The following is a 27,633-nucleotide window of genomic DNA, read 5'->3' as shown; positions in this document are numbered from 1 at the left end:
ACTCCCTTCCCCATGCCATGTTATTTTTTAGCTTGTTATCTGTAAAGATGACAGTATGGTTAAGTTTATGGCTAGTGGCCTTCTCATATCAGAGAACATGATTTCCAATGCAGAAGATTTGATTTTCATACCAGCTTAAACCCTACAACATCGATCCCTGTTTTTCAAAAATGTACTGCTTGATGCACGGTTTCAACCTGCTGCCATACTGTCTCGTTTTGGTAAATAAGACAATAGCCTCCCCCTCCCAAAAAAAGATCCCCCGAACATTATATTATGCAGGAAAAGCAATGTGCAGTAAATCTCACTGCTGTGTTGGTTCTTTCATAAAACCCCAGTTTTCACTAAGTTCCAAGCAATGATTTATTTCCAGTTGTCCCAAAGGGAATGAAAGTTCGCTAAGGTTATGTATCTCTTCTGGAATTGCAGACAGAGTAGTTTAATAGCTATGAGAAAGTAGTTTAATAGATATGAGAAATAATAATGCAAGCACTGGAAAATGTATAGAAGATGAAAGGGGAGATACGTTCCCCGGCTTGTCAAGCAATTGAATGTGGAGATTCAAGGAACAGGTAATTTAGAAGTGAGAATAGTCCCAGGTTCCTTGTTACACATTAATATTGAGCAGCTGAGATATTGTAAGTGCAGGTAGGGCAGGCAGTTCTCAGTGGTTTTAGTGTTTATTTGGTTTTTAAATCTCAAATGCCCTAAAATGTAGCAACGAACTATTTTTGGGCTGATACTTCTGAACAGATAAATGGTCAACAGTTAACAACTGCACATTTTCTAACGTGCCCCACTTCTGTTTGACCAGGACAAATACTGAACTCTTCTTTTATTTTATTTATTTATTTATTAGATTTTGTAGACCGCCTCATCCCCAAAGGGCTCTAGGCTCTGAATTCTTCCATCTTTTTTCCCATCCATGTGCTTTTCTCACCAATCTCAAATTGCATTACATGGTGTAAATTGATTCAGTCAATATTTATTTTTTGTTATTTATAGTCTGCCTTTCTCACAGGGAATCAAGGCGGATTACACATAGTACTATCAACAAAATGGCACCATCAGTAACCAACGCATTTAGATTTTAGACATCTGGAACGACCAAAAAGAACTGAAGCATAGCATAAGTATTACAATGACACATTAAGTGCTACAAGATTTACGTAAGGGAATCCTACATGCATACCAACCTGTCCATGCCAGAACAACTTTCACAGTGTGTGTGAATGTCAGTGCTGAATGAAAATTGGTTTGGTTATTTTAATTCTTGATAGTACAGTATAATAAAAATATTTTGTATCTACTTAAGGTTTTAATATTCCCTCGGTTTTTTCTCTCAACCCTTTGGTTCCTGGCTTATTTTATAGGTTGGTTTTGTGTTTTCCTTTTGTCTGTGAATCCCTAAAACCATGCCCCATTACATTTTGATCCTCTCCCCTTCATGGACACTGAGGAATCATTTTTTTTAAAAAAAAAGATTTTCTTTACTACTTTCAGTGGAAGGTCATGAGATAGCATCTCACTGAGAGGAAAGATTAGATCAGGACAGATTTAAGGACCACCAGTGTTCTGTAGGAAAAACTAAGTTTCCCAAACCTGCATTTCATTAATATATAATGAAGGCTTGTTATGAATTTAATGAAGACTTGTTATGCAGAATTGGGGAGGGGGCGCTTATCCTAGCAGCTTTTATATAATCTCTCCTGCCTTTTTAAAAATTGTTTCTTGGATAACCAAGATATTAGCAAGAATGGGAAGAAAAGGATAGTTGAAGCAGACAATTAGGCAAGGTTATTGGAGCATGGAAATGAGGATTCCAGCACGTGGTACCCATTTGCACAGGGAGACAATGTTAAACAACCAAAGAGTATTGAAATCTAAATAGCTTTTCCTGTTGTCTGTATTAAGTTAAACATAGAAAGATTGTATGTTCCTGAACACTCCAGTTAAATTTACACTGACCATCCCAAATCAGAAAGCTGTTTGTTTGTGCTTTCTGTTTTCCCTCCCGACGCACACGGAAGTGCAAACATAAGCAACAGATATCCGAAGCCTTTTGTATTCTGAAAAATGGGGACTTTATCTTGCAACTTAATGGCTGCAAGTTACCAGAAATAATGGAGCTGTTAAGAATCTGGAAACTCTAATGTCATTATCTTTCAAAGTGAATGGTTTCCACTGCTGGAAGTTGTTGCGCTACACCAACAAACTGTGCAAATGATTTCTTAAATAGCAAACCAGGGAACATTGCACTGTGTTTGGGACTTGGACTTTGAAATGGCCATCCATCTCTCCAAAGCAAAACACCAGTTGCTCTCTTGGTATTATTAATCAAATGTTCCAACAGCATATATTAAGCCTCAGAATTGTGTAGTAATTAAGAGCAACAGAGGCCAATCAGGAGAATCAAGTTTGTTTCCCTGCTCACCCACACAAAGCCGTCTGGGCGACCTCTGGCTACTCATAGTTCTCTCAGAACCTTCTCAAGCCCCACCTGCCTCAGAAGGTGTCTGTTGTAGGGAGTAACTCATTAGCATGCACATAGTTAACCCCTTAATATCTGGATTGTGACATTCCAAATTGCAAATCCCAACAAATCTGCTCTTCACACTACTCAAGAGCCTGTTCAGGCAACCGTATCTGTGGATATCTCGGTGATGCGGCTGGCCTCCACACGGGCCAGGGCCTTTACGGCTCTGGCCCCGGCCTGGTGGAACGCTCTTCCTCCAACTGTTCAGGCCCTGCGGGACCTTGGTGAGTTCCGCAGGGCCTGTAAGACGGAGCTGTTCCGCCAGGCCTTTGGAGGAACCGGCCGCTGATGGTGCCCCCTTCCCCCCCCCCCTTTCATGGCCCTCTACATCTGGGCCATTTGTCATTCAACGGGACCTGCCATTCCTCCCTCTTGGGGAGAGGATTTTGAATATGGAGCTGCTGGACGCCATTTATATTTATGCTAGTATTTTTGTATTGTATTTATGAGATTTAGTTTTTACTGTTTTATCACTGCTTTTAAAGATTTAGCCATTTTATGTTATATTATGTTTATTGTTGTACACCGCCCGGAGCCCCTCGGGGATAGGGCGGTATAAAAATCTAATTAAATAAATAAATAAATAAATAAATATCTGCCAACGTTTACAGAAGGCAACACAAATTGCTGCTTGTCCCACCCAACTGTGCCCCTTTATGCATTTCTGCTGGGATCAAGGCCACCCAACAGTCAGATCAGGCAGAGATCTGTGGGCTTTCCAAACTGTAAACCCAATGGCACAGGTTACTTTAGCCTTTCTACCTCCATGCTCTTCCCCACACTTTACATTCAAACACCATCATCTCTTTTTGGTAGGAGCCAAGGTAGTGGATGTGGACATCATTCCCTGGTATGGGTGTGAGGGATGAATTAACGGTGTGAGAGACACCTCAGTTGTTGTAGTGGGCTTTGGGGACGGAGAGGGTTCAGAGTCCAAGCTGAATCCGAAGACAGAGCTGTATCCCAGCAGTGAGAGTTCACAGACCTTCAAGTCTCCTCTTGCATATGAAAAGGGATTTTTGGAGGTATCTCAACGGCTTCCTTCTGTGGTGGAATCAGATGTTCATCAATTCCTTTTCTGAGTCTCTTTGCCTGATGCTGAGAAGTCTACACTCTGAGCGATGACAGTTTCAGAGAATGTAGGAAGAGGCTCATTTTCCTTAACAAAAGAAAGATGCTGGTTTTTTTTCTTGAATTTATCCAGAAAACAGTGTAAATTGTCTCAGTCCATACAATCAATCTCCTTTATATCTCTTCCGCAGGAAGGAAGAATTCCCCACCCTTTTATGAAGCAATACACCAAGCACAGATTATATACGTTACTTAATTACTCAACTAATTTACTTAATTGTTTCTGGTGATGCTTAATTGCGCTTGATTTCTTAATTATGTGATGCAGAATTGCTTACAACTAAATGGTTCAATCTTCAGTATTCACTAGGTCTGCACCAGCTCTAACCATAATATCCACTTGCATATTGCTGTTCCCTGGAAAAAGGTTTTCCTTTCCAGATTTTGGATAATACAATATAACGTTCCTGTAGCTCTCTCCATATGTCACATTCTGGTAGCCCGCCAGCCTCGTATCTTGGAATCATGAATCCTAACATCATTGTATTGTGTGAACTGGCCAATGGATGGATTTTCTATGATGTTCAGTTACCATTCACTACAGGAGGGGGGTAGCTAATACCCTGGAGTACAGGGGCAGGATTCAAAATGATCCGGACAGATTAGAGAGCTGAGCCAAAACTAACAAAATTAGTTTCAACAGAGATAAATGTAAGATTCTACACTTAGGCAGAATACGTGAAATGCTCAGGGATAGGATGGGTGACACCTGGCTTGACAACAATACATGTGAAAGGGATCTGGGAGTCTTAGTAGACTACAAACTGAACATGAGTCAGCAGTGTGACATAGCAGCCAAGAAAGCCAATGCAATTCTGGGATCCATCAATAAGTGTCTGGATTGAGAGAAGTAATTGTACCAATGCATTGCACCTCTGCATTGGTCAGATCTCACCTGGAATACTGTGTTCAGTTCTGGGCACCGCAATTTAAGAAGGATATTGAGAAGTGGGAACATGTCCAGAGGAGGGCCACCAAAATGGTAAAAGGTCTGGAAAGCATGCCCTATGAAGAGAGACTTGGGGAGCTGGGGATTAGTCCGGAGAAGAGAAGGTTAAGGGGAGACATGATAGCTATGTTTAAATATTTGAAGGGATGTCATGTCGAAGAGGGAGCAAGCTTGTTTTCTGCTGCCTCAGAGACTAGGACACAGAGTAATTGATTCAAGGTACAGGAAAAGAGATTCCACCTAAGCATTAGGAAGAACTTTCTGACTGTCAGGGCTGTTTGACAGTGGGATTCACTGCCTCAGAGAGTGGTGGAGTCTCCTTCTTCAGAGGTTTTTAAACAGAGGCTGGATTATCATATGTCAGGAGTGCTTTGATTGTACATTCTTGCATGGCAGGAGGTTGGACTACATGGCCCTTGGACTAGATGGTCCTCTTCCAACTCTATGATTCTATGATTCATACCCAGATTGAAAGGAGTGGATTCACCCTATTTTTAATTACTTTCAGCTTTATTTTTGACAGTCGTTTTGGTCCTCTATTTTGCTGTTCTGTAGCAAAATATATATTTATATTGTGTATGTTTTCAGTGCAGTTTATATAGCATATGTATATACATACACACAAATATACGCACTGCACATCATTTTATGTACTATGCTTTTTGCATTCAGTTGTGACACCCAAGAGCAGCAACTGAATATGGTTAAGTGCCAGTCCAGGATAAGTGCCAGTCCATCAAGCTAGAATCCGAAAACATAGTCGATTTTATTAACCAAAGGTCGCCTGGATGATGGTTTCTTGGGATATGTGGATGAAGACATTGTGGTTTGTTCCTGAGTGATGTCCACCCAGGCTAAAGAGAGAAGGCAATTGAATCATCAATCAATCAGATCTTTATTAGGCGTCAATAATCAAAGCTAAGGCCGCTTCCGCACGGCCCAAATACGACGCCTTAGGGACGGCAAAAATGCTGTCCCTAAGGCGCCATTCGCACAGGCGGCACTGCTGAAACGCAGCAGCGCCAACCTGGCTTCCCTCCACCTCCCCCAGAGCGGCGTCAGGCCACCCCCCAAAACCTCCCTCCTGGAGGGAGGTTTTTTGAAAACAGCGTGTTCCCACCGGCGCGGTGCGAACTGAATTTTTAACTAATGTATTAATGAACTAACAGAGTTCAGATGTTTTGGTCTGTTACTTAGGCCCTTTCCGCACTGCGGAAAGGGCGGCCCTGCACCGGCAGGAATCCTGCCGTGCGGGCCGTTCGCACGGGAGTGTGCGAGTGGCCCCCGCAGAGGCTGGAGGTTGGAGGGCAGCGTGGGTGGGTCTTAGTAGTCCAGCAGGGCGACGCAGGACAACGAGGTGAGTGTGGGGGGAACGGGGAAGAGGCGGCTCCATGCGGAGCTGCCTCTCCCGCGCCAGCCTCTGTGGGGGCCGCTTGCACGCTCCCGTGTGAACGGCCCCCACTCCTCCACCGGTAGGATTCCTGCCGGTGCAGGGGCGCCCTAAGTAACAGACCAAAACATCTGAACTCTGTTAGTTCATTAATACATTAGTTAAAAATTCAGCTACCAGCTCTGTTATCTCAGCTGACCGATTGTCCAAGAGAAAACGTACCCAAGATATTGTAGGGCAATCCTTTACATGGGAGAGTAATACACTGGAGAAATCAGGTCTCTTATGAGCATGTTTGGGGCAAATGCATAAAATATGTTTTACAGTTTCAATAGCATTAAAGCAGTAAGAGCACATCTGTTCATGGCGAGGTATCCTTAAAAAGTGCCCATTAAGGAAGGCAGAGGGAAAAGAATTACATCTTGCCCTAGTGAAAGCCCATCTTTGTTTGGGATTTATCAGTACTTTCAGATAGCATGCCATCTGGGCTCTCTCTAAAACAATGCCATGATAAAGAGGGGTACATGAGGAGCCTGTTTTACAGACCAAAGAATGGTATTTCTGATCAATGAAATGGCTAATTGAATCATCATTGGTCAAAGCAAACTGAGATTTGAATGGTTGATGGTGAGCTAAATCCTGGTCTCACAAGCTAGCCATACTTGCTTTAAAATCCGGCTTCACGTTATGTCTGAACTGTGCCACCATTGTCCTAAGAATCCAGAATTCAAGGGCAGAGTCTCGGACGGATTCCACATGGGCCAAAAACAGCTGTGTGGAAATGGTGTGAGAACGGTGTAAACCCTTTTACAACATTTTAAACCATTTTACACTGTTTTCACACCGTTTCCACACCGCTGCTTTTGACCCGTGCGGAATCCGCCTCAGATTCCAAAGTCTTTGGTGCTTCGTTATAGTAAAGATTGTCAGTTACTTATGGAGGCCGGTGTGGTGTGCGCTCCTAGAATAACACCCTTAACTGAAACAATCTGACTTGCCTCTTTAAGATGTAATTTAAAAAAAACATTTTCAAAATAATTGAAGTTTTCACGTTGCATTTTTCTTTTTAGGACCCCGGCAATGATCGGCTGTTCATTCGTTGTGAACCGGAAGTTCTTTGGAGAAATAGGCCTTCTGGATCCAGGGATGGATGTATATGGTGGAGAAAACATAGAACTTGGCATTAAGGTATGTTTCTCACCACTGTTTCTGTATGCCTTTCTTTTATTTAGAGGCGTAGCCTACCTGGGGCAAGTTTGATTTTAGAAGAAAATGCAGGATAGCTTGTGGAACATCTAGTTCGAGCCTTAGATGGTTTCACCAGTATTTGTAGAGGTACAACAGCAGTTTCTTTAGCTGGAACTTCAGGGAGGGTTTTTTGACATGGTAAGGGGCGTCTAGGAGCCCTGTGTTACAGAGTGGTATGCTGCGGTTGAAGTTCTGCTCACAACCTGAGTTAGATCCCAATGGAAGTCAGTTTTTTGTTGCTGACTCAAGGTTGACTCAGCCCTCCTTCCTTCTGAGACGGGTAAAATGAGTTCCCAGCTTGCTGGGGGTGAAGCGTAGATCACGGAGGAAGGCAATGGCAAAGCACCCAATAAACATAGGCCTTTTCCGCACAAACCTTTTTAAAAGTTTTGGGGCAGGAAATAAAACATTTCCTCCATGGAGTTCCACATGGTTTTTACTCCATTATTTTATTTGCAGCCTCAAAATGTTTTCAGTGAATCGCTTTTGAACACGATTCTTTAGGTTGAAACATTTTCAGAGCGGCTTCGCTTGCTGGGCGATCTTTTAAAGATGTTTTCCGTTCTTCTCTGCTGTCCCCAAACTTTCTCCTCAACACCATTTTCTGAGCTCACTCTCCATCCCACCTCACCTGTTTATTTGATCATTTCTGTTAGGGTTTTTTTTTATTTTTGGGGGCGGGAGGATAATCTTTGATGCTTTGAGAATACGAGGCTCAGAGAATCACAGAACGAGGCTGTGAAGCAATGAAGCATCAGTTTGACAATGAACTCAACAAAAAGGGAACGATTATGTAATAACGGCTATGGATCATTTTGAGGGAGGGAGTGCAGACATACATCATGGTAAAGGGGGGGTTGAAAACGTTTTAGAAACGTTTTCAGTTATTCGTGCGGAAAGGGCCATAGTCTGCCTAGTAAACGTGGTGATGTGACGTTACCATGGGTCAGTAATGATCTGGTACTTGTGCAAGGGACTCCTTTACCTTTAAAGCAGTGGTTCTCAATCTGGGGGTCGGGACCCCTCTGGGGGTCGAACGACCCTTTCACAGGGGCTGCCTAAGACTCTCTGCATCAGTGTTCTCCATCTGTAAAATGGATAAATGTTAGGGTTGGGGGTCACCACAACATGAGGAACTGTATTAAAGGGTCGTGGCATTAGGAAGGTTGAGAACCACTGCTTTAAGGGTAGTCTGAATACTGATCTCTGATAAGAGTTGCAGAAGAAATGTATCTCAGGGAGAGGAACCTTAATAGGGTAAAAACTAGGGACTAGAAAAGCTTGGAACGAACAGGGAAATGTAGGACACAATCTCCTTCTCTGTATGCCCTTCTTTCAAGTAGGTCTACTTGGAAGTAAGACCCGTTTCATTCAGTGGCAGTTACTCAGGGAAACATGTTCTCAGGATTGCAGCTGCGGTTTTATTGTTCAGTCACCAACAGAGTTTTACACCCTTCCCAATGAGGCTTAGAAAGGCCCAGCTATTGGGGATTGCCCCATCAATAAGTTACAAGGGAGAGGGGGAAATGAAATTAATATACGCTGCTGGAGCCAAACATTCTCACAGCAAAACCGAGTCGATGCCGAGTATTGATTTAAAGAAGATTAAAATTGTTGATATTGCGCCTCCTGTTCAAAATAAATTTTTGTTTAACGTGGAATTGGCAGTATTGCTGTCATCGGAAGCTTAAAACCATAGGGGAAAGCGTAATAACCAAGTCGACATGCCATTATAATTTTTAAAGGGAGAATTAATCCATGCCTAATTACGGCCTAAAGAACATTGCCTGCTTCTCTGTTCTATGTACACGACAGATATAAATAGCTCGTGTATCTGCATATGCCGTTCCCATTATACCTGTAATATTAGCACTGTTTTTACAATGACTCCTCGGAACAATACGTTTAATTTTGTGTATTCCCATTAAAATTTTGTTCCGGAGGGCAGCAGGTGCATTAAAATGTCTAAGGCGTTCAGCGTGACACGAATATCCCCCTCAGATGGGCTGCTGAATTGGGAAAATTATTGGCTCTCTGGGACCGAATGTGGCGAGGGAGCTCTGCATGGATATGATGCTGTGGAAACGGCCTTTTCTTCAGAATACGGTCGCCAACCTCCAGCTGTAAGCTGGAGATCTCCTGCTATTATAACTGATCTTCAGGTGATAGAGATCAGTTCACCTGGAGGAAGAGGCCCCTTAGGAAGGTGGAGTCTATGGCATTGTACTCCATTGAAGTCCCTCCCCTGCCCAAACCCCACCCTACTCAGGCTCCACCCCCAAAATCTCCAGGTATTTGCTCACCTGGAGATGGCAACCTGACCTCCAGGGCTACTGATCTCTGCAATATGAAGGTCAGTTGTAACCTTATAACAATCACGTGAGGTGGTTTAGGCTGGGTGAGTGTCCCAAGGTCAAGTTGGGAGCGTCACTCTAACCATTGTGCAGCACTGCCTCTCACATTATGGCCAATGGTTGATTTGTTGGTACAACGAGGTTTTCTCAGAGTTGCAGCCTCTGTCTATTAGGGCAGCTGCCCTATGAGGATTGGTTAAAACATTTCGGACAGTGTAGAAAACAGGCTAGTAAAGGGAGACAAGATGGAGGTCTATAAAATGATGCATGACATAGAGAAGGTAGACAGGTAGATGGTTTTCTCCCTGTCCCATAACAACAAAACCTGGGATCGTCCACTGAAGTGGAAAGATGGAAGATTCAGGGCAGAGAAAAGGAACTATTTCTTCACACCACGCAGTTAAACTGTGGAACTCATTGCTACATGATGTGGTGATGGCCAGTAACTTGGATAGCTTTAAAAGGGGAGTGGACATATTCATGGAGGATAAGGCTATCAATAGATACTGGTCGTGATGACTGCTAGCCATGGTGATGACTAGTCATGATGAATATCTGCTCCCTTGGGAACCAGGGGCACTATGCCTCTTCATATCGGTTGCTGAGGAATATGGACAGGAGGATACCGCCGCAGTTATTCTGCTTGGGGGCTTCCCAGAGGCAGATGGTCAGCCACTGTTGGAATAAAATGCTGAATATGATGGGCCTTAGGTCTGATCCAGTATAGCTCTTCTCATGTTCTTTGTGCCTTTATATTTTGGCATAGCAGTAGGAATGCATGTGTGTGAGAGAGAGATCTCAGTTTTAAGTCTCAGAAAAGAGTATGATCCTGATCTCTGTTTCATGCATACCTCTCTGCACGTATCAGTGGTCCTCACTGATACGTGCAATATAAACATGGTGGGGGTGCATCCAACAATCCTCCAAGTAGCCTTTCTCCTGCTAAAGGATACTTTCTCCAACTTGTGGCTCTGAGGGCACTTCCGCACATGCAGAATAATGCAATTTCAATCCACTTTCGATGCACTTTAACAATTGTTTGCAAGTGGGTTTTGCTATTCCGCGCCGTAAAATCCCGCTGCAAAGTGCATCAAAAGTGGATTGAAAGTGCATTATTCTACTCTAACGGAAGAGCAGCTTAAGTTGGAGGCAGGTTCTTCTGGCTGGAGGAGGGCTTCAGACTTTGCTTAGTGGTGGTGGGACAGAGGTAACCTCCACCCCAGTATCCAGTTCTAAAATAGGGCACCGCAGAGCATCCTTTTATTCATTCACTGTTTTTGCATTTTAAGCAAGCGTGTAAACGTCAAAGCTGGAGAATATGACTTACATTTACATGTACAGACCTAAGCCCATAATGTAAATCCACAGTTAACAAGACAGCTGTTTTCTGCAGATAAATTAATCCTCGAGACTTCAGAATGTGAAGGATCTTAAACTGCTTAGCTTTCTGCATATATTTCAGGAGAGGATCCAAATGAAGGTAAATATGTAGAGTTTCACCTGAAGTGAAAAGCTGATGCACTAGTAAACCGTAGAGATTTCAAGGGGAATTAAAAGGACTTCAGTTGGGACTGTTAGTTCCGGCAGAAAGACATCTTGGTGACCATCCTAGCTCTGCTTTCCTTATGGGGCGAGTTGAGAGCACTGGAACTGGAACGTTCAAGATAATGATGCCCTGGTTGTTGTGGGTTTTCCGGGCTGTGTGGCCGTGGTCTGGTAGATCTTGTTCCTAACGTTTTGCCTGCATCAGTGGCTGGCATCTTCAGAGGTGTATCACAGAGAGAAGTCTGTTTCACACTGTGTCTAGTGAGAAGGGAAAGTTTAGGGAAAGGAAACTAAACTTTCCCTTCTCACTAGATACACTAAACTTTCCCTTCTCACTAGACACAGTGTGAAACAGACTTCTCTCTGTGATACACCTCTGAAGATGTCAGACACAGATGCAGGCAAAACGTTAGGAACAAGAACTACCAGACCACGGCCACACAGCCAGGAAAACCCACAACAAACAGTTGAATCTGGCCGTGAAAGCCTCCAACAATGTAATGATGCTTGTTCTTACATTTAAGGCCTACAAAGTCTGGCTTCAGGCTACCCAAGGGAATACTCAGTTTAATTTTTGCTGTGGGTACTTCTTGCTCCAAATATCAGTTTATCTGTATCAATCAATCAAATTATTTATTTCGTATTAATGGTTTGGGCACTTCTTACCCACTTTTTCTGCTCGATGCAGGCTCAAAGCAGCTTACACTGTAAAACAAATTACAACAGAAAACCATCTAGCTGCACTTATATTTTTAACCTTGGTTGCAGAACTACCGGGTCTCCCATTTATCTGCACTGAGCCCAATTGCCCACTCTCAAGGAATTTAGGAGCAGGAGAAAAAAATGGCCTCCACATAACAATACTGAGATGATTTGCCTTAGATTCCATGGTTGAGACCATAAAGACATGGGGAGGCAGCCTAGAGTGTCACCTGGAAGTGACATTTTGCAAGGCAATATTGGGAACCCCATCTCTATGCACAGAAGTCGGTGTTCTGTGAAGGATGATAGTATTTGTAATGCATTCTTGGAACAATATAACAAGTCATCTCCCAAAAGAAAGATTAGGATAGTAAATAGGTCCCTAGTAAATAGGTTGAATTACAATTCTTATCACTGCTGACTCAGTAAAGAGTGAGGAGGCTTTGATCGGTGGCATCGCAGTCACTGGCTCATAGACAATGCGATATGTCTCTATGCTTATACAAGAGTTTATGCCGGTATCTGTTCAAGAGGGGAAATTGCAAGCCCAACAGCATATATATCTTCTCCTTCCCTCGCCACAGATACAAAATGACTTTCTGTCATTGCTCCACTTTCGGCACTAAAATCGAAGGGAGTAATGGATGGTTCTCTCCCACATTTGCTTCTAGTGATTCTCACTTAAGTTATGGAAGACATTTCTCCAACTGCAACAGGCAATACATTTTGAGTGGAAATCCTGTTTGGGACCTCCTTATAAAGTCCAATGCACCACTCAGGCCTTTAGCTGACCTTTCACCAGGAGATGGATTTTAATCTGCAGGTTGTTGGGAAACAGAGTTTGATTTGAGCAAAGGCTCACCAGGAGTAGCAGTAGTGCAGTGGCGTAGCGCCAACAAAACGGGGTGAGGTGCAATGCCCCGGCCTCGCGCCTGTGTGGTAGCGGGGTGGATGGAGGCGGGGCAGAGGACACAGGCATGCCTCAGGCGCAGTTCCTCCTCACTCCACCTCTGCAGTGGTGTAGTGGTTAAGAGCAGGTGCACTCTAATCTGGAGGAACTGGGTTTGATTCCCCGCTCTGCCACTTGAGCTGTGGAGGCTTATCTGGGGAACTAGATTAAGCTGTGCACTCCAACATACGCTACCAGCTGGGTGACCTTGGGCTGGGGTCACAGCTCTTCAGGAGCTCCTCTCAGCTCCCACCCACCCTCACAGGGGTTTGCTTGTGGGGAGGGAAAGGAGTTTGTAAGTCTTTGAGTCTCCCCACTTGGTGAGAGAAGGGGTATAAATCCAAACTCTTCTTGTTGCTGGGGTTTGGGCTACTGATGGGTGATCACCCATGCCATGAAACTACAGCCGAACACTCAATAATTCTTTGAGCTGTCTTGTTCTTGCCAGTTCCACCTCTCAAACTTTACCTTTTTTTGAAGAGCAGGGAATAACCTGCCATCGGGATGACTCTTTAAAACAGAGGACTCTTTTTCCAACAAGCGGCTGTTCCTACGTATATTCTTGAAGACTTTTCAAGTGGACTTAAACATGTGAGGTTTTCGGGTTATGTAGCCATGGTGTGAGTATCTTTATTCCTGATGTTTCACCAGCACCCGTGGCTAGCATCTTCAGAGGTTTTCTCTGTAAGTCTTGTCTCACAGTGGTGAGTAAAGGATGCTCATGATGTTAACGGTCAATGGTTCAGGAAGAAGGGTGGGGGGTTGAGGAGTCTTTTGAAGTTTGGGTCTGATGTCTTTTAGTACAGGTAGCCAGATTTTTTTCTGTTCCCATCCTCAGTGTGACTTCGTACCCAGGTTGACGGGAACTATAGTTTTCACAACCTCCCAATCTGAATCAGAAGTCTGCCAAAATACAATAGTCCAGGTTTTTACAGTCCAGTAAGTTCTGAGCCTATACCATGGCCCTTTCTGCAGAGGCAAATAAACGCAGGGTGCAGCTGGGATACATGAGCCCGGTGCAGCCCCGGGCCGTTCACACGCCTCTGTGCAGGAAGCCCTGCACCTTCACACGGAGGAGCATCTGTTGTTTGTTTACCATCTCAATCAACTGGATCTTGCAGTGTTTATGGACATAAGGCAGGCTCCTAAGACAGAAGACTCGGGTATTATTACACAGACAAATTGCCAGTGGTTTAATTTATTATTTGAAGAGAGAAAACAATACAGGCGCAGTTATAGGAACGCTGCCTTCGCAGCTATGCATGCCATTCACTTCGGCTACAGCTGGCGAGGCGCATTAAAGAAAAAGTATCGCAGAAATCGCAATTCTTGTAAAACCCGGGTTGGGGGAGAAACCCGGAGCAGACTCGCTTCAGGAGTGGGATCCATGCAAAGTTCCCCCCAACTCTGGTTTAATCCCGCCCTTAAGCCGTGTTTATTGGCCCTTGCAGCTGTCACATCAGATGCCCATGCTGCCATCCCTAGACATTTCCACACAAACATTTTAACATGTTTTGAGGTAGGGGGAAAAAACATTTTCTCTGTGGAGTTCCGCATTGCCTTTTCCCTCTTATGTTCCAAACGCTGTTTATTTCCAGCCTCAAAACATTTTAAACGGATCCCCTTTCAAAGTTATCCTTGAGCCTGAAATGTTTTCAAAATGTTTTCACTTGCTGTGCAGCCATGAATCGTTTCGAGGGGTTGAGTGTGGACAAATGTCATGGTAAAGGAGGGGGGACTGAAAATGTTTTACAAATTTTTTAGGGCGATTTGTGCAGAAAGAGCCACTGAGTGTACAGATTCAAAGATGCTCAGAATGTTACTTAGGTTAAATGGAAAAGAAATCACCAGCTGGAGTATATGGAATGGTCTCCTCTAAATTGGCACTGAAAGCATGGCAAGTTCGGTTTTTGAGCACGTTATATGCAAGAGCCAGCTTAGTGTCATAGTTTAAGCTAGTTATGGTAGGAGGACTCTTATATTCTTAGATAAGACCATAGGATTATCGACCCCCCGCCAGCATGACCAATTGGCCTAAGTGCTTTCGGCAGGGGGGCTGATGGGAATTGTAGTCCATAACATCTGGAGTGCCAAAGGTTCGCCACCACTGCATTAGGCTATCGTTTGGGAGACCCAAGTTCAGATTCTGCCACGGAAGCTTGCTGGGTGACTTTGGGCTGGTCATTCTCTCTCGGTCCGCTGTCACAGAGTTGTTGTGAGAGTAAAGAGGAAGGGATAAGGATGAATGCCACTTGTAGCTCCGTCTACAAAGAGTGGGATAAAAAAAAGGTAGTAAATAAATATAAAGCACTATTTGGGACAGGAGCCTTCACATCAGGGACCTCTAGACTAGATAGAGCATGTAAGAGATCAGACTTCATTCAGAGACCAGAAATCAAGCACTGAGTACCAAGAGACAGATAGCACAGGCGGGCTTTTCCAATAAAGGATGTCAGACTCTTAGCCCAACAGCTCAAGGGAGGACATTCCAGGACAATTGGTCTTAAATTGGTAATGGGGAAGGAGTTGAAAGAAGAGGAATGGTTGTTGTGGGTTTTAAGGGCTAGGTGGCCGTGGTCTAGTAGACCTTGTTCCTAACTTTTCACCTGCATCTGTGGCTGGCGTCTTCAGAGGTGTATCACAGAGACAACTCTGTTACATACTGTGTTACATACTCTGTTACAGACTTCTCTCTGTGGTACCCCTCTGAAGATGCCAGCCACAGTTGCAGGCAAAACGTTAGGAACAAAATCCACCAGACCACGGCCACACAGCCCAGAAAACCCGCAACAACCAGTTGAATCCGGCCATGAAAACCTTTGACAATACAAAGAGGAATGGTGGTCGAAAGCAATGTGGCATGGAACTAGACGCACACAGAGTTGTCAAGTACCCTCAGGCTTGAAACTTGATGCCCCCAATGGATTGGAGAAGTCTACTGGCATGGGGCGGAACATAATGGAAGTGGAGACACCAGGGTGCAACCTCATTGATATATAGAGGTGAGAGTGAGAATGGAAATAGCACCACCTCTTGCTTCTTCTGGCTTTTTATCTCCAAGATTTTACATGCAGGAAGTAGGGAGTAACTAGATGGAACCGAATAAGGTAATGCCTAGAAGATGAAAGTGTTTTGACAGCTCATCGGCCTTTTTATCACTTCTACCATACTGACAAAACAATACATGCAATTTTGGGCCAACAAATATTAGACCACAAACTTTTTCTCCTCTGCAGGTGCTTATCTATTTGCAGAGAACCTTTTTAGGTTGAGCTGGCCAGAAGGTGGCACAAGAATCAACTAAGATACTCTATTGCATTCTGTGTTCATGTAGCCCAGTGGTTGGGGAGTATGTGCAAACAGAAAAAAAAAACAAATTGTAGGAAAATGTCAACAGAGAAAATGAAATAGATGAGAAATAAGAGTGTCAGGGTTTATGTATCTTTACGAAGAAGAGAAATGGTATCTTCTTGTGCTTATCCCCAGAGTTGCTTGCAATATATCACATTTTTGTGAGGATAATATTTGCTAAGCACCGAGAAGAACATATTGTGATACTACAGGCACGCTCATAGAAACATCCTTTTGATGTGCAGCTGAACTAAGATGACCCACAGGAGTTGTGTCTTCCCACAATGTTATGCAGGAGTTGTTGTGTCATCCTGCAATGTTATCCAATATTTCCATGTCTTGTCTTCTTACTTTGACGCTTCCTAGATTTGCTGCAAGTACAGCTCACGTGTTCTCAATAGCTGCTTTTCACCTTGAGGTCATCGTATCTGTGTATCTGTTTTATAGGTACTGGAACCCCCACTTCATTTTTATGTGGCTGGGCAGAACACAACTTGAAAACCGTAATGGATCATTTGGCCCTAATTTGTCAACACATCTAATATATCCAGTGTTCTAGAAAGCTTCCATTTAATCAGAGTGAGTCAATGTGGTGTAGTACAAACACTAGGTCATTTCTGATATCATATCACAACATTTCTTAGGCAGACTCCGTTTACGGAGTGGTTTGCCGTTCCCTTCCAAAGGCCCCTTCCACACAGCAAATGTATAACAGGTTGCAGTTGGGATAAAAGAACCCATTTTCGCATTCACATCCATCTGTGCAGACAGTGATTGGAACCCACAGAAACAATCCGGGTTGTTGTCGTGCCTTGGCACAGAGATGCGTCTATTTTTAAAAATTAGTTCCTGTCCATGCGTAGCTACACAGGTATGTGCAAATGAACCCCCACAGCCATGCCGATATCCCATGACATGACCATCTGCACCTGCGTAGCTATGCAGATGCAAGCCACATTTTTAAAAAAGGAAAAGGGAGACAAATAAAGTGCCTGGCCATTCACTCCTGCCTGGCCATTCACTCGTAAGCAGCTGCAACCCAGGATTTTTTCTTTAGCAATTTTCAAAAAACCTTGTGTGAAATAACATGGGGCAGACTCATTGGGGGGCGAGATCTGTGAAAAAATCCCTCCCCCAAAAAACCAGGGGCTTTAGTGTCCTGCACCTGTGTTTATTGGTCCATGCAGAAGGGGCCTAAGGCGTTTTCCCCACAGCCAAAATATCCCGGGGGAAACCGGGATCAGACATGTTTCTGTGTCGGTTCCTCCCACCACACGGCAGCCCGGCAGTGCGTTCAGGCTGGGAGGAAGAACTCCAGGTGATTACGCACAGCCCCCGGGTTAGTTCCATTTTCCTAATTGACGTTCCCGCGTGTGCGTGAACTGTCCCGTTTTTCTGATGTTCTGATTGGCTGCAGGCAGCGAGGTAGGAAAAATAAACCGGCCCGTCTCCCGTGGTGTTTGCATGGGAGCGGGAGCGGCACTTTTTTTTAAAAAAAGAACCCCCAATTTCATCATTTTTTGAAAAGCGCAGGATAAGGGAAATCTTGCGGGGTGGGCCCGAGTTAGACCCGGAAGCCATGTGGAATTCATGCCCAAACTGGGACAGTTCACTTCCTTATCCCAGGGTATATTGGCCGTGGGGAAAACGCCATAGTCTTGTCTAATGCAGCACTGAAGAGCAACATAGCTGTCCTTCACCCACCCACCCCCTCTCCAGTTTCTTGTTCATTTTTAATCCAAGTAAATTACCGGCTTCACTGCTGAGTTACTTTTTTTTCAGAAAAGAAAAAAAGGATTGATGGTTTGCTCAGCTAAGCACAAATCTCAGAGGAAGGATTTCTTGTTAAGCAATTGCATCTTCTAGCTATCACTTCTTAAATGGATTAAGATCCCGTTTGGCTAGCTGGAACTTATTTCCAAATGCAAGCTTGGGTAGACAGATGATAGGAGCTCTGTTGCTTTCTGTATCTGCTGAGCAGAGGGGCAATAAGTAGTTGAGTCAAACCAGAAAGAGGGTTTTTTTTTAAGGTATAAGCCAGATGTCAGGAAGAGTATCTTGAAGTGTAAGAACGATTTTGCTTTGGAACAAGCTGCCTTTCAAAATCATGGGGTTATTTAAGAAAAGCAGGAAAAGTATTTTTTTAAAAAAAAGAATAAAAGAGATGCAGCTTAAGAACAGAGCCCACATACTTCGTTTGGTATCATCTCCACTGAAAAAGTGTGGTAAAGAATCATAAAAAAACAATAACAGTTAAGAAGGAGTTAGTGTTTGCAGGAGAGAACATCTGCCTCCTGATGGTGTGTGGGAAGAAGCTGCGTAGTGGTTGTTAGGATGGTTGCTGGAGTAGATGCAGGCCCTTTCCACACAACCCAAATAAAATGTTTTGAGGCAGGAAATGGAGCTCTGCGTGGTTTTTTCCTAACACGTTTTATTTTCAGCCTGAAAATGTTTTAAATTAACTCCTTTTCTTTAACAATCCTGTTCTGGAAACATTTTCTGGAAGCGATTCTTTTGTGAAAGCATTTCAATCTCTTTTAAATGTTTCCTGCATTGTTCTGCAGACCCCAGACTTCCTTGCCATTTTCTGAGCTCACACCAGCTGTTTCATGCTATATTTACATCAGGGTTTTTTAAAAAAAAAATGGGGGGTTGTATCTTTGTAGCTTCTAAGACATGACCCCTAAAGAATTGCAGCGTGAGGCTTTGAAGCTTCGTAGCATCGGATCTACAGATCTGTTTTTTAAAAATGGAACGACCACAAAATAGTGGCCAGGGGGTAAATGCAGACAAAGGGGGTGGGAGACAGAAAATGTTTTGCAAATGTTTTCAGGGATCTTTGAAAAAGGATCATTTACATTACCTCAGACGGCTTTTAGCAAGACTTGCCTGTCTGAGAAGTTAAACCTGCCATTCTGTTTCCTGTTCCTGCTGCGGGAAACAAAATGGCGGACACAACTTTACAAACCAGCAAGTCTTGCTATAAGCCATCCAAGGCAATATAAATGATCTCTTTTGAAAGTTCTGTGTCTGATTCTGCAGGCAATGATGGCTTTGATGAAAGCAGCGCTTAAATACAATTCTCTAATGCTAACGGAGAATCGGCACTATTTTCCCTGGCCTTTCGCTAGGGAACGCAGACCACACTTCATTCTTTATGCTGAACAGAGTATCAACACGTTGTTTGTTAAATCAAGTCAGTGAATCATTTTCCCATTCCTTTGTTTCAGGATCCTCTTTTGTGGAGGTTTTCGCCCTACGGAAACGTATTTCAATCCCGACTGACTCATCCCTTGGTCAAAAGCCAGACACTTAATCAGCTAAACAGATCTTTAATCAGTCAAAGCTATTTCTTTTATTGAGACATTGGCCGGATGAATTATGTTTTGATAGACAGGTTGGCTCTTTGAAGAGGCAATCAGTGGAAACCAGTGATCACTCATGGTAGGAATTAACATGCTGGAATGATTAGAGTCTGAGCTGAAAGTCTTCCCAGAGCGAGCCTTTATAGGACAAGGATGCTTTCTGATGGAGATTGCTTTTCCCTCTGAACTGCTCTCCATCTCCTTCTGTGGGCTTGTTAAGATCCGAGAAGGAAGTGACCTTTTTAGCCGACAGCTGAAACCAGTCTAGTAATACTAATAATCTTCTGAAAGCAGCTATCGCATAAGGGTTTCAAAGAGTTTTTAAAAAGCAAGCCCGCTTGCTTCAGATCCGCGCTGTTGCCATTCTAGCTGGCCCGGTTTCCAAACACATTTCCATTTGCCTGGTTTAATGTGAGTCCAGCACACCATGACGTCTTTACGCCCAAAGGCATGGATGGTTTTTGTTCCCATCTGTGTGTGTCGCCCTCAAACGTGCTGCAGTTGCTCACACCAAGTTAGATCTAACTTTTTTTTTTCTTCTGGTGAAAAAAGGAAAGAGGAGGTCCGCTTTGACCACCATAAAAGACTGTTGTGGGAATTATAATATCTGCGTGGATCAATGCCATGTGGATTATATATATGAGAGCTGGTGTGGTGTAGAGGTTAAGAGCAGTGGACTCTAATCTGGAGAACCTGGTTTGATTCCCCATTCCTCCACATGAAGTCTACTGGGTGACCTTCAGCTAGTCACAGTTCTCTTGAACTCTCTCAGCCCCACCTACCTCACAAGGCAACTGTTATGAAGAAGCAAGCCTTTATTGGCATAGACAGCAGTACAACAATAATAAAAACAGATTTAAAAAGCATATACAATACAGGATATACATGTTAGGACGAAGGAAATCTACCGGCATTTAGTAATTTCCAGGAGAAAGTCTGCCACTGTCATACAGAGAGAAGGATCAGGGTTGTCCAACAAGTAGTGTAATCTAAATAAATCGGGGAGATCGGGTAAATGTAAAGGAGTGCGATTCACATACTTGGATCTGATTTCCTTGAATCTGAGACAGTGAAGTAATTGGTGGGCCAGAGATTCAACTGAGCCATCGTTACATGGGCACAATCTTTTAGCCTTTTCTTGCTTATTAAATCTGCCATGTAACAAGGCAGAAGGCATAACATTAAACCTGACGAGCATTATGGCTCTCCTTTGAACAGGGTTTATAACAGCAACTGTTATGGTGAGAGGAAGGAAAGGAGTTTGTAAATCGCTTTGAGACTCCTTACAGGAGAGAAAAGCAATCAATCTGAACTCTTCTTCTGCTATATAGTAAGGAGGGAAACGGAATGGGATTGCATGAAAAAGTCAGCTGGATCCAGCCTAAAGAACTGTGGTTTGTTTGTGACATAAGGTCCTCTTTAAATGTCTAATGAATGCATTGTGTGAGAGAAGTTCATGTTAGTTATTCCCTCTTGTGACTTCCACATGTTCATCCAGAGGTCCAAACAGAGCCTGAAAGATGTAATATCAAAGGCTTTCACAGCCGTCATCACTAGGGTGTTGTGGGCTTTCTGGGTTGCATGGTCATGTTCCAGTAGCATTTTCTCCTGACGTTTTGCCTGCATCTGTGGCTGGCATAGTCTTCTTCAGCGAAGATGCCAGACACTTATGCAGGCGAAATGTCAGGAGAAAATGCTACTGGAACACGGCCAGACAACCCAGAAAACCCACAACACCCTGGAACCTGAAAGATTCTGTCATTTACTAAGTTCCCTTTGCATGCACCTAGATACAGCTTGTACATACTTCTGATTTTTGGAGTTCTGAATTACCTAGTTTGCTTGCTGAAGTAAAATCCGTGTGTTGGAAGTTCTGCACTGTTTTGTGGGGCGCACTGACCAAGAATCATGCAGGTCTCCCTCCTCACACACACATGCCAACACATTACAAGTGTACAGTCTTAACCTGATCACATGTACAGCTACCAGCACATATGTGCATATGTGCATCAGTAAAACACTGCACACAAAATAAGAATCCCAGTGCGGCCCTGCTTTCTTTTTAAAGTGTTTTACCAGTGCTTATGTCCACTGGGAACAGAAATGAGGAGATGCAACTAGTCTGGAGGAAATTTTGCAGTTAATTAAAAGCATTCGGGAGCTAAAGATAGTTCTGTTGTGTTATCTAAAAACAAAGTGCAGGCACTAAACCAGTAGATATTTCTAAAGCTGTAATCCAGTCGTGGATAGCTTCGTAATGGAAGGTCATGAGCCTGTCTCCTATTCTAGGTAATTTGAAAAGACTTTGCCGTGTGGCAAGAATGTGTAAGGATGGATGGGAATTAATTCCCGATCTCATGTGTTCACGGACACATGTTAGTGTTTTGCGACCAAGCCCAAGAATGTTTGCAACCCTCCACCTCTTTCTTAATGGTATGGACTGGTTTGTGTTGATATCCCTTATATTCTTTGTTAAATGCATTCTTTGTTATCAGGGTCAGGGAGGGTCCTTATTAAAATAGATTTTTCCGGTTAAATCAGAACACAGGAAGAGTGGAATGCAGGCCAAATTTTTAATATGACAGAACATTAAAGGAACAGAAGCAGGGGCTTGTTCTTAGCATCTGTGCTGTTCTCAGGACCCCATAGAGCTGCTCGAGATCGCCTGCTATTACAGCTGATCTTCAGGTGACAGAGATCAATTCACCTGGAGCTAACAGCCACTTTGGAAGGTGGACTCTATGACTCTATGTACCCCACTGGGATCCCTCCACTCCCTAACTCCCACCCTTCTGAGCCTCCACCCCCAAAACTTCCAGGTATTTTCCAAACTGGAGCACAATCCTAGTTTCTCTTACCTCCATGTCTTCCCTGAATAGCATAGAAGAAGGAGGAGGGGGAGGGGGAGGAGGAGTTTGGATTTATATCCCCCCTTTCTCTCCTGCAGGAGACTCAAAGGGGCTGACAATCTCCTTGCCCTTCCCCCCTCACAACAAACACCCTGTGAGGTAGTGGGGCTGAGAGAGCTCCGAGAAGCTGTGACTAGCCCAAGGTCACCCAGCTGGCGTGTGTGGGAGTGTACAGGCTAATCTGAATTCCCCAGATAAGCCTCCACAGCTCAGGCGGCAGAGCTGGGAATCAAACCCGGTCCCTCCAGATTAGATGCACGAGCTCTTAACCTCCTACGCCACTGCTGCTCAAGCCCAATTTCTGCCAGGGGATGTTGCTTGTGAGAAAGCCATGCTGGTTATCTCATGATGTATGGGTACAGGCAATGAATGGGATTAAATGTGATTAAAACCTCGACCATGTCTTCAGAGGAGGAGGGAAACAAACAATGTTCTGCATTCATTTCTAGCCTGTTTCTTTCCGCCACAACACGTGCTGGTCGTAGATGTACATCAGCTGAGACAAGGCCCAGGTGAGATAAATAAATACATGTTTTCCAGCTACACAGCTGACCCAGTTCAATAACTGTTGTGGACCAAGCTGTGCATAATATCACTCGCTGGCAAGCTTCCTCCCCGGTCCCTGTCATCAATGCTTTGGAGATGTAGCCAGCAATTGCCTGCTCCGTTAGGAAAAGCCATCAACGCCCACCACTGTTCCAGGCACCTTGCCCGGGAAGAACAAAAAGGTGTGATTAAAAAAGCCTGAAAGCAGTTTTCAAGAGTTTTTTGCCCTTGCAGCAAATAGATTTCCCCCCTCCTCTTTAAAGACTTTTTATGTAATCAATGAGGTACGAGGGAAAATAATGTGAGCAGATGTCTATAAAGCCGAACTATTTTTCTCTGCTGAAATAATTAAAACCAGGTCTTCTTCCTTTCCTAGCTCCGAATCTTGGCTGCTTCCTGGCTTGGTTTTCCTGTGTGGTTTTTGTTACAAACGCTATGAATTTCACTTGATTCCTGTACTTGATTTTTGCCAGTCGAAAGACAGACTGGCTGTGAACTCACAGTTATTGTGGGATATTGCTTTCATTGGACAGGCGAAGAACAACGTTGTGAACTTTCTGTACTTCTGTGTATAGCAATTTTGCATATACTTTTAAAGGATGACCCCGCTTGTTCCAACGAGGTGTCGGATGGCCCCTCCGCTTCCTGAAGACACCAAGCGTCTATATCCAGTACGTAATTAACTGCGGGTGGCTCCCAAAAATGAGGTGGAATCATTTCCACGTCTCTGCAGATGTTGCTTCTCCCAGATTGCACGGTATTAATTCCTGACTGGAAAATCCTCTCAAGAAAAGAAATATGCTAGTCTGAAAAAGAAGTGAAAAGGTCAAGGTGGCCTAATGAGCTTCATATCTGAGGGGCCCGGCCACCTCCCTGCCTGGTCTTCGGCCTCTTGCCCAGCAGACCCACGGAAGGCTTCAGTGTGTGGGGGGTGATGTTACGCCCCCACATGACCAGATAGGTTACCCCATGTTCCTCTGGCAGGTACGCCACTGCTGAGGGCCGAATGAGATGTAGAAGAAGAAGAAGAAGAAGAAGAAGAAGAAGAAGAAGAAGAAGAAGAAGAAGAGGAGGAGGAGGAGGAGGAGGAGGAGGAGGAGGAGGAGTTTGGATTTATATCCCCCCTTTCTCTCCTGTAGGAGACTCAAAGGGGCTTACAATCTCCTTGCCCTTCCCCCCTCACAACAAACACCCTATGGTGTTTGTTGTGGGTCATCTATAAGTCCAACCCATGGACACTGCCGCCATTTTAAAAGGATTTTAAAATGCTTCAGGGGTTCCCAGCATGGTAGGTTTGAGCTGCTTTTGCCCTCTCTGTCTGCCCTTTCCACAGCCAAAATAGCCATGACGGGAGCAGGGTTGCAGCGGTTTTGGCACTTGAAAAGGGGAGGGGAGGGACAAGAATGTTTCAGCCCACCACATAGTGAAGCAGATCATGATTCAGCCCTTGTAGCATTTTCTAAAGTAAATGTAGTTCCCTGTGCAAGCATGGGATCATTACTGCCCCATGGGGTACATCACATCACAACGTTTACTAGAAAGTCCATGTTTGGGGGGTGGTTTGCCACAACCATCTACACTTTACCCCCAGAAAGCTGGGTACTGACGCATTTTTAATCGCTTTAAAATGGTGGCAGCGTCCACCTGGTTAGTTTGACCCTCAGTAGGGGTTTGACTCTAGATCTCCCAGGTCCAAACATCATTCTAACAACTATACCAACATGCGGTTAGAAGATGGAGGAGGAGGAGGAGGAGGAGGAGGAAAAGAAGAGGAGGAGGAGGAGGAGTTGTTGTTTGGATTTAACCCCCCCCCCTTTCCCCTCCTGTAAGGAGACTCAAAAGTCCTTTCCCTTCCTTTCCCCACCACAGACACTTCGAGAGGTAGGTGGGGCTGAGAGAATTCTATGAGAACTGTGGCTAGCCCAAAGTCACCCAGCAGGCTTCATATAGAGGAGTGGAGAAACAAACCTGATTCACCAGATTAGAGCCCGCCACTCATGTGGAGGAGCGGAGAATCAAACCTGGTTCTCCGGAGTCCACCTGCTCTGAACCATTGCACCATGCCGGCTCTCAAGAACATTTAAGAGTGAGTGCTATACAGAGAAAAACAGTTGTCTTCCAGTTGCCTAGGAAATTCCGCTCTTCCATAAACTCCTCTTACTGTGATCTCGTCTCCCCCCACCCCTGACTTTCAGATGATTTCCCTCCGCTTTAAATACCACGTTCACTCTCTGTTCCGTGAAGCTGATGGATTGACTAATAGATTGATGCCGCCCTTTGTCTGGAAGCCGTGTGCAGACATGGGGGTCTATAGAAAATTAGATTGCCTTTCAGGGCCCGGGTTTCAGTTTCCTTTCGTCTGCGCTCAGTTAATTGTGAACAGAAGTAGAGGTACTATGCGCATGCAGATGTGCAGAAAAGGAGGCGGGAAATCCCAAATTCTAATTGAATTTTTGGATGGTAGGAGTTCTTTCATTCCACAGGAAATTGGTGGTCTCGCTGCTCTGCACACTGGGACCTCCTAGGTAGTGGCTTATGGCTTTAACTAGATTTAAAGATCATTAGGTTCCATAATGCAGAAATGCAATAGTCATAGGATCACCCTGGTGAAACGAGGCATGCTTGCAGATGGTCCCAGAGAATAGTGAGAGTGTTTTAATGAATCATTCAAAAACAGCAGAGGCCCGACTTCATTAACTCGGGCTGTATTACACGCAGTTGTGGAACAAAGCGGCAGCGAGTATTAACTGCTCTGTTAGTTCACTGACCTCTGATCATTCCAGTTCCTTATTGGTTGGATATCATATTTGGCCTTTATGCATGCAGTATTTACTCGGCTGCCATCAGCTTTGCAGTAGATTTTTCCTGGGGTTGTTTTCGTGTGGTTTGTTTAAATGGGATTCTCCTGCTGCAAACTGTCCCCAGCCGAGACAACGTGCCATTTTAATCACCCATTCTCTCTGTGAACCTACAGCTGGGGAGATTACTCTCTGCTTGTGTGTGTGCGTGTGGGTGTGTGTACCATCTTGGGTCTAGTATTATTTTGCTAGACCATTTAAACAATCTCTCAGCATCAGACCAGCAGTGTTAGCATAAAAAAAATAAGTAAGCTCTTCCGATCGCTCTGAATTGCTGCACCCAAGAGTGGGAGGGACTGCTTTTTAAACCTTTTTTTCCTGCCTCCAAACATTTTATTTTGGTGGTGCAGAAAGGGCCAAGATCTTTAAAATGTCATCTGTAATTGCCCTTATTCCTGTGAGGCTGCCAACACATCCCATTGGCTGTTGATGCTCTTCAACCACTGGTTTCATTCTCAGTGGCACGTTGAACCATCCGTAGCAGCTTTCTGGAGCCCAAAAGATGGTAAGGAAGTAAGTTTGCTTGATCTAGTAAAACTTGCCAGTATCCATCTTTTGCATTTAGCGCTGAGAGTGTTTTTGGCTTGGCCAGGTTGGATAAAATTTCTTTCATGGTGGGCATTTGGCAGCGAGCTCACAGCAATGCCTACTTTTAAATTGCTTTTATCCGTGCAGTTGTGTAGTTTCTCATGTTCCTCTATTATTTCCATGTTGCTCATCCACTTGGTTGGTTCTGTCGCTTTGGCTCTGATCCCGTCTGTTTCCTTTTGCCAGATCGCTGTCGTGATTTTTGTCTTTCAATGCTACTGGGACTCTTCACGGCACACGTTGCACCGCCTGAATGGTTTCCTCTGCTAAACAGTTTTCCTCTGCAACATGCCTGGGAGGCATCCAAGTCCTTGAACCACATCCTTTCTAGGGGTTGTTTAAGGATTTGTGCTTTTGACATGCAAAGATCTTCTTGTTCTTTGACAGCATTTTCATCACTGTTGGTATCAAGTGCATAGACGGTTTGGGGACTAATGTGTGTTACAAGATTAGCACATGTCACAAGTTCCATGTGTTCATTGCCATTTACTGATGGGACGGGCTTCTGATTGTGAGTTACAACCTGTAATTCCAGATGGTACATTTTTTCTTCGTATTCTGCCTCTAGTAAATATTGGCCCATTGGTGTGAAAATGATACTGTCATAGCCCGGTTTCAGTTTTGCTTCAGCAGGTGATAATTTTGTTTTAGAACTTTGTTTTAAAAGTCTCTGTAGCCCAGCGGTCTCCAACATAGTGCCCACAGACCCCATAGCTCCCACTAGTACCACAGACCCCATCGCTCCCACTAGAGCCAGCATGGTGTAGTGGTCAAGAGCAGGTGCATTCTAATCTGGAGAACCGGGTTTGATTCCCCACTCCTCCACCTGAGTGGCGGAGGCTTATCTGGTGAACCAGATGTATTTCCACACTCCTACATTCCTGCGGGGCGATCTTGGGCTAGTCACAGTTCTTCGGAACTCTCTCAGTCCCACCTGCCTCACAAGGTGTCTGTTGAAGGGAGAGGAAGGGAAAGGAGCTTGTAAGCCATCTTGAGTCTCCTTTCAGGAGAGAAAGGTGGGATATAAATCCAAACTCCTCCTCTTTTCTGCTGCCATACAAAAAATTTTAAAGGGCTACTGCCCAGTAGACTTCTGGTTAGTACTGACGAATCCAATTAGCTGCACAGATTAAAATAACATTGTTCCAGCGCAAATTGTGACCATAGCGTTTGTTTTATTCTCTTTCTCTCTCCCCTTTTGTGGTGCATTTT

General features: G+C 44.2%; 1 protein-coding gene across 1 annotated transcript in view; it reads left to right on the top strand.

Annotated features, from left to right (window-relative positions):
* Nucleotides 1-27,633, top strand: part of GALNT17 (polypeptide N-acetylgalactosaminyltransferase 17) — a 206,986-nt gene that overhangs the window by 158,779 nt on the left and 20,574 nt on the right. Inside the window, exon 6 of the mRNA XM_048519282.1 lies at nt 7,077-7,194. Coding sequence (XP_048375239.1) covers nt 7,077-7,194 — 118 coding nt within the window. The remainder of the gene's footprint in view (nt 1-7,076; nt 7,195-27,633) is intronic.

Source organism: Sphaerodactylus townsendi, linkage group LG16, assembly GCF_021028975.2.
Source record: "Sphaerodactylus townsendi isolate TG3544 linkage group LG16, MPM_Stown_v2.3, whole genome shotgun sequence".
Lineage (NCBI taxonomy): Eukaryota > Metazoa > Chordata > Lepidosauria > Squamata > Sphaerodactylidae > Sphaerodactylus > Sphaerodactylus townsendi.
The sequence above is the reverse complement of the archived record's forward strand: the minus strand, read 5'-3'. Positions and strand labels throughout refer to the sequence as shown.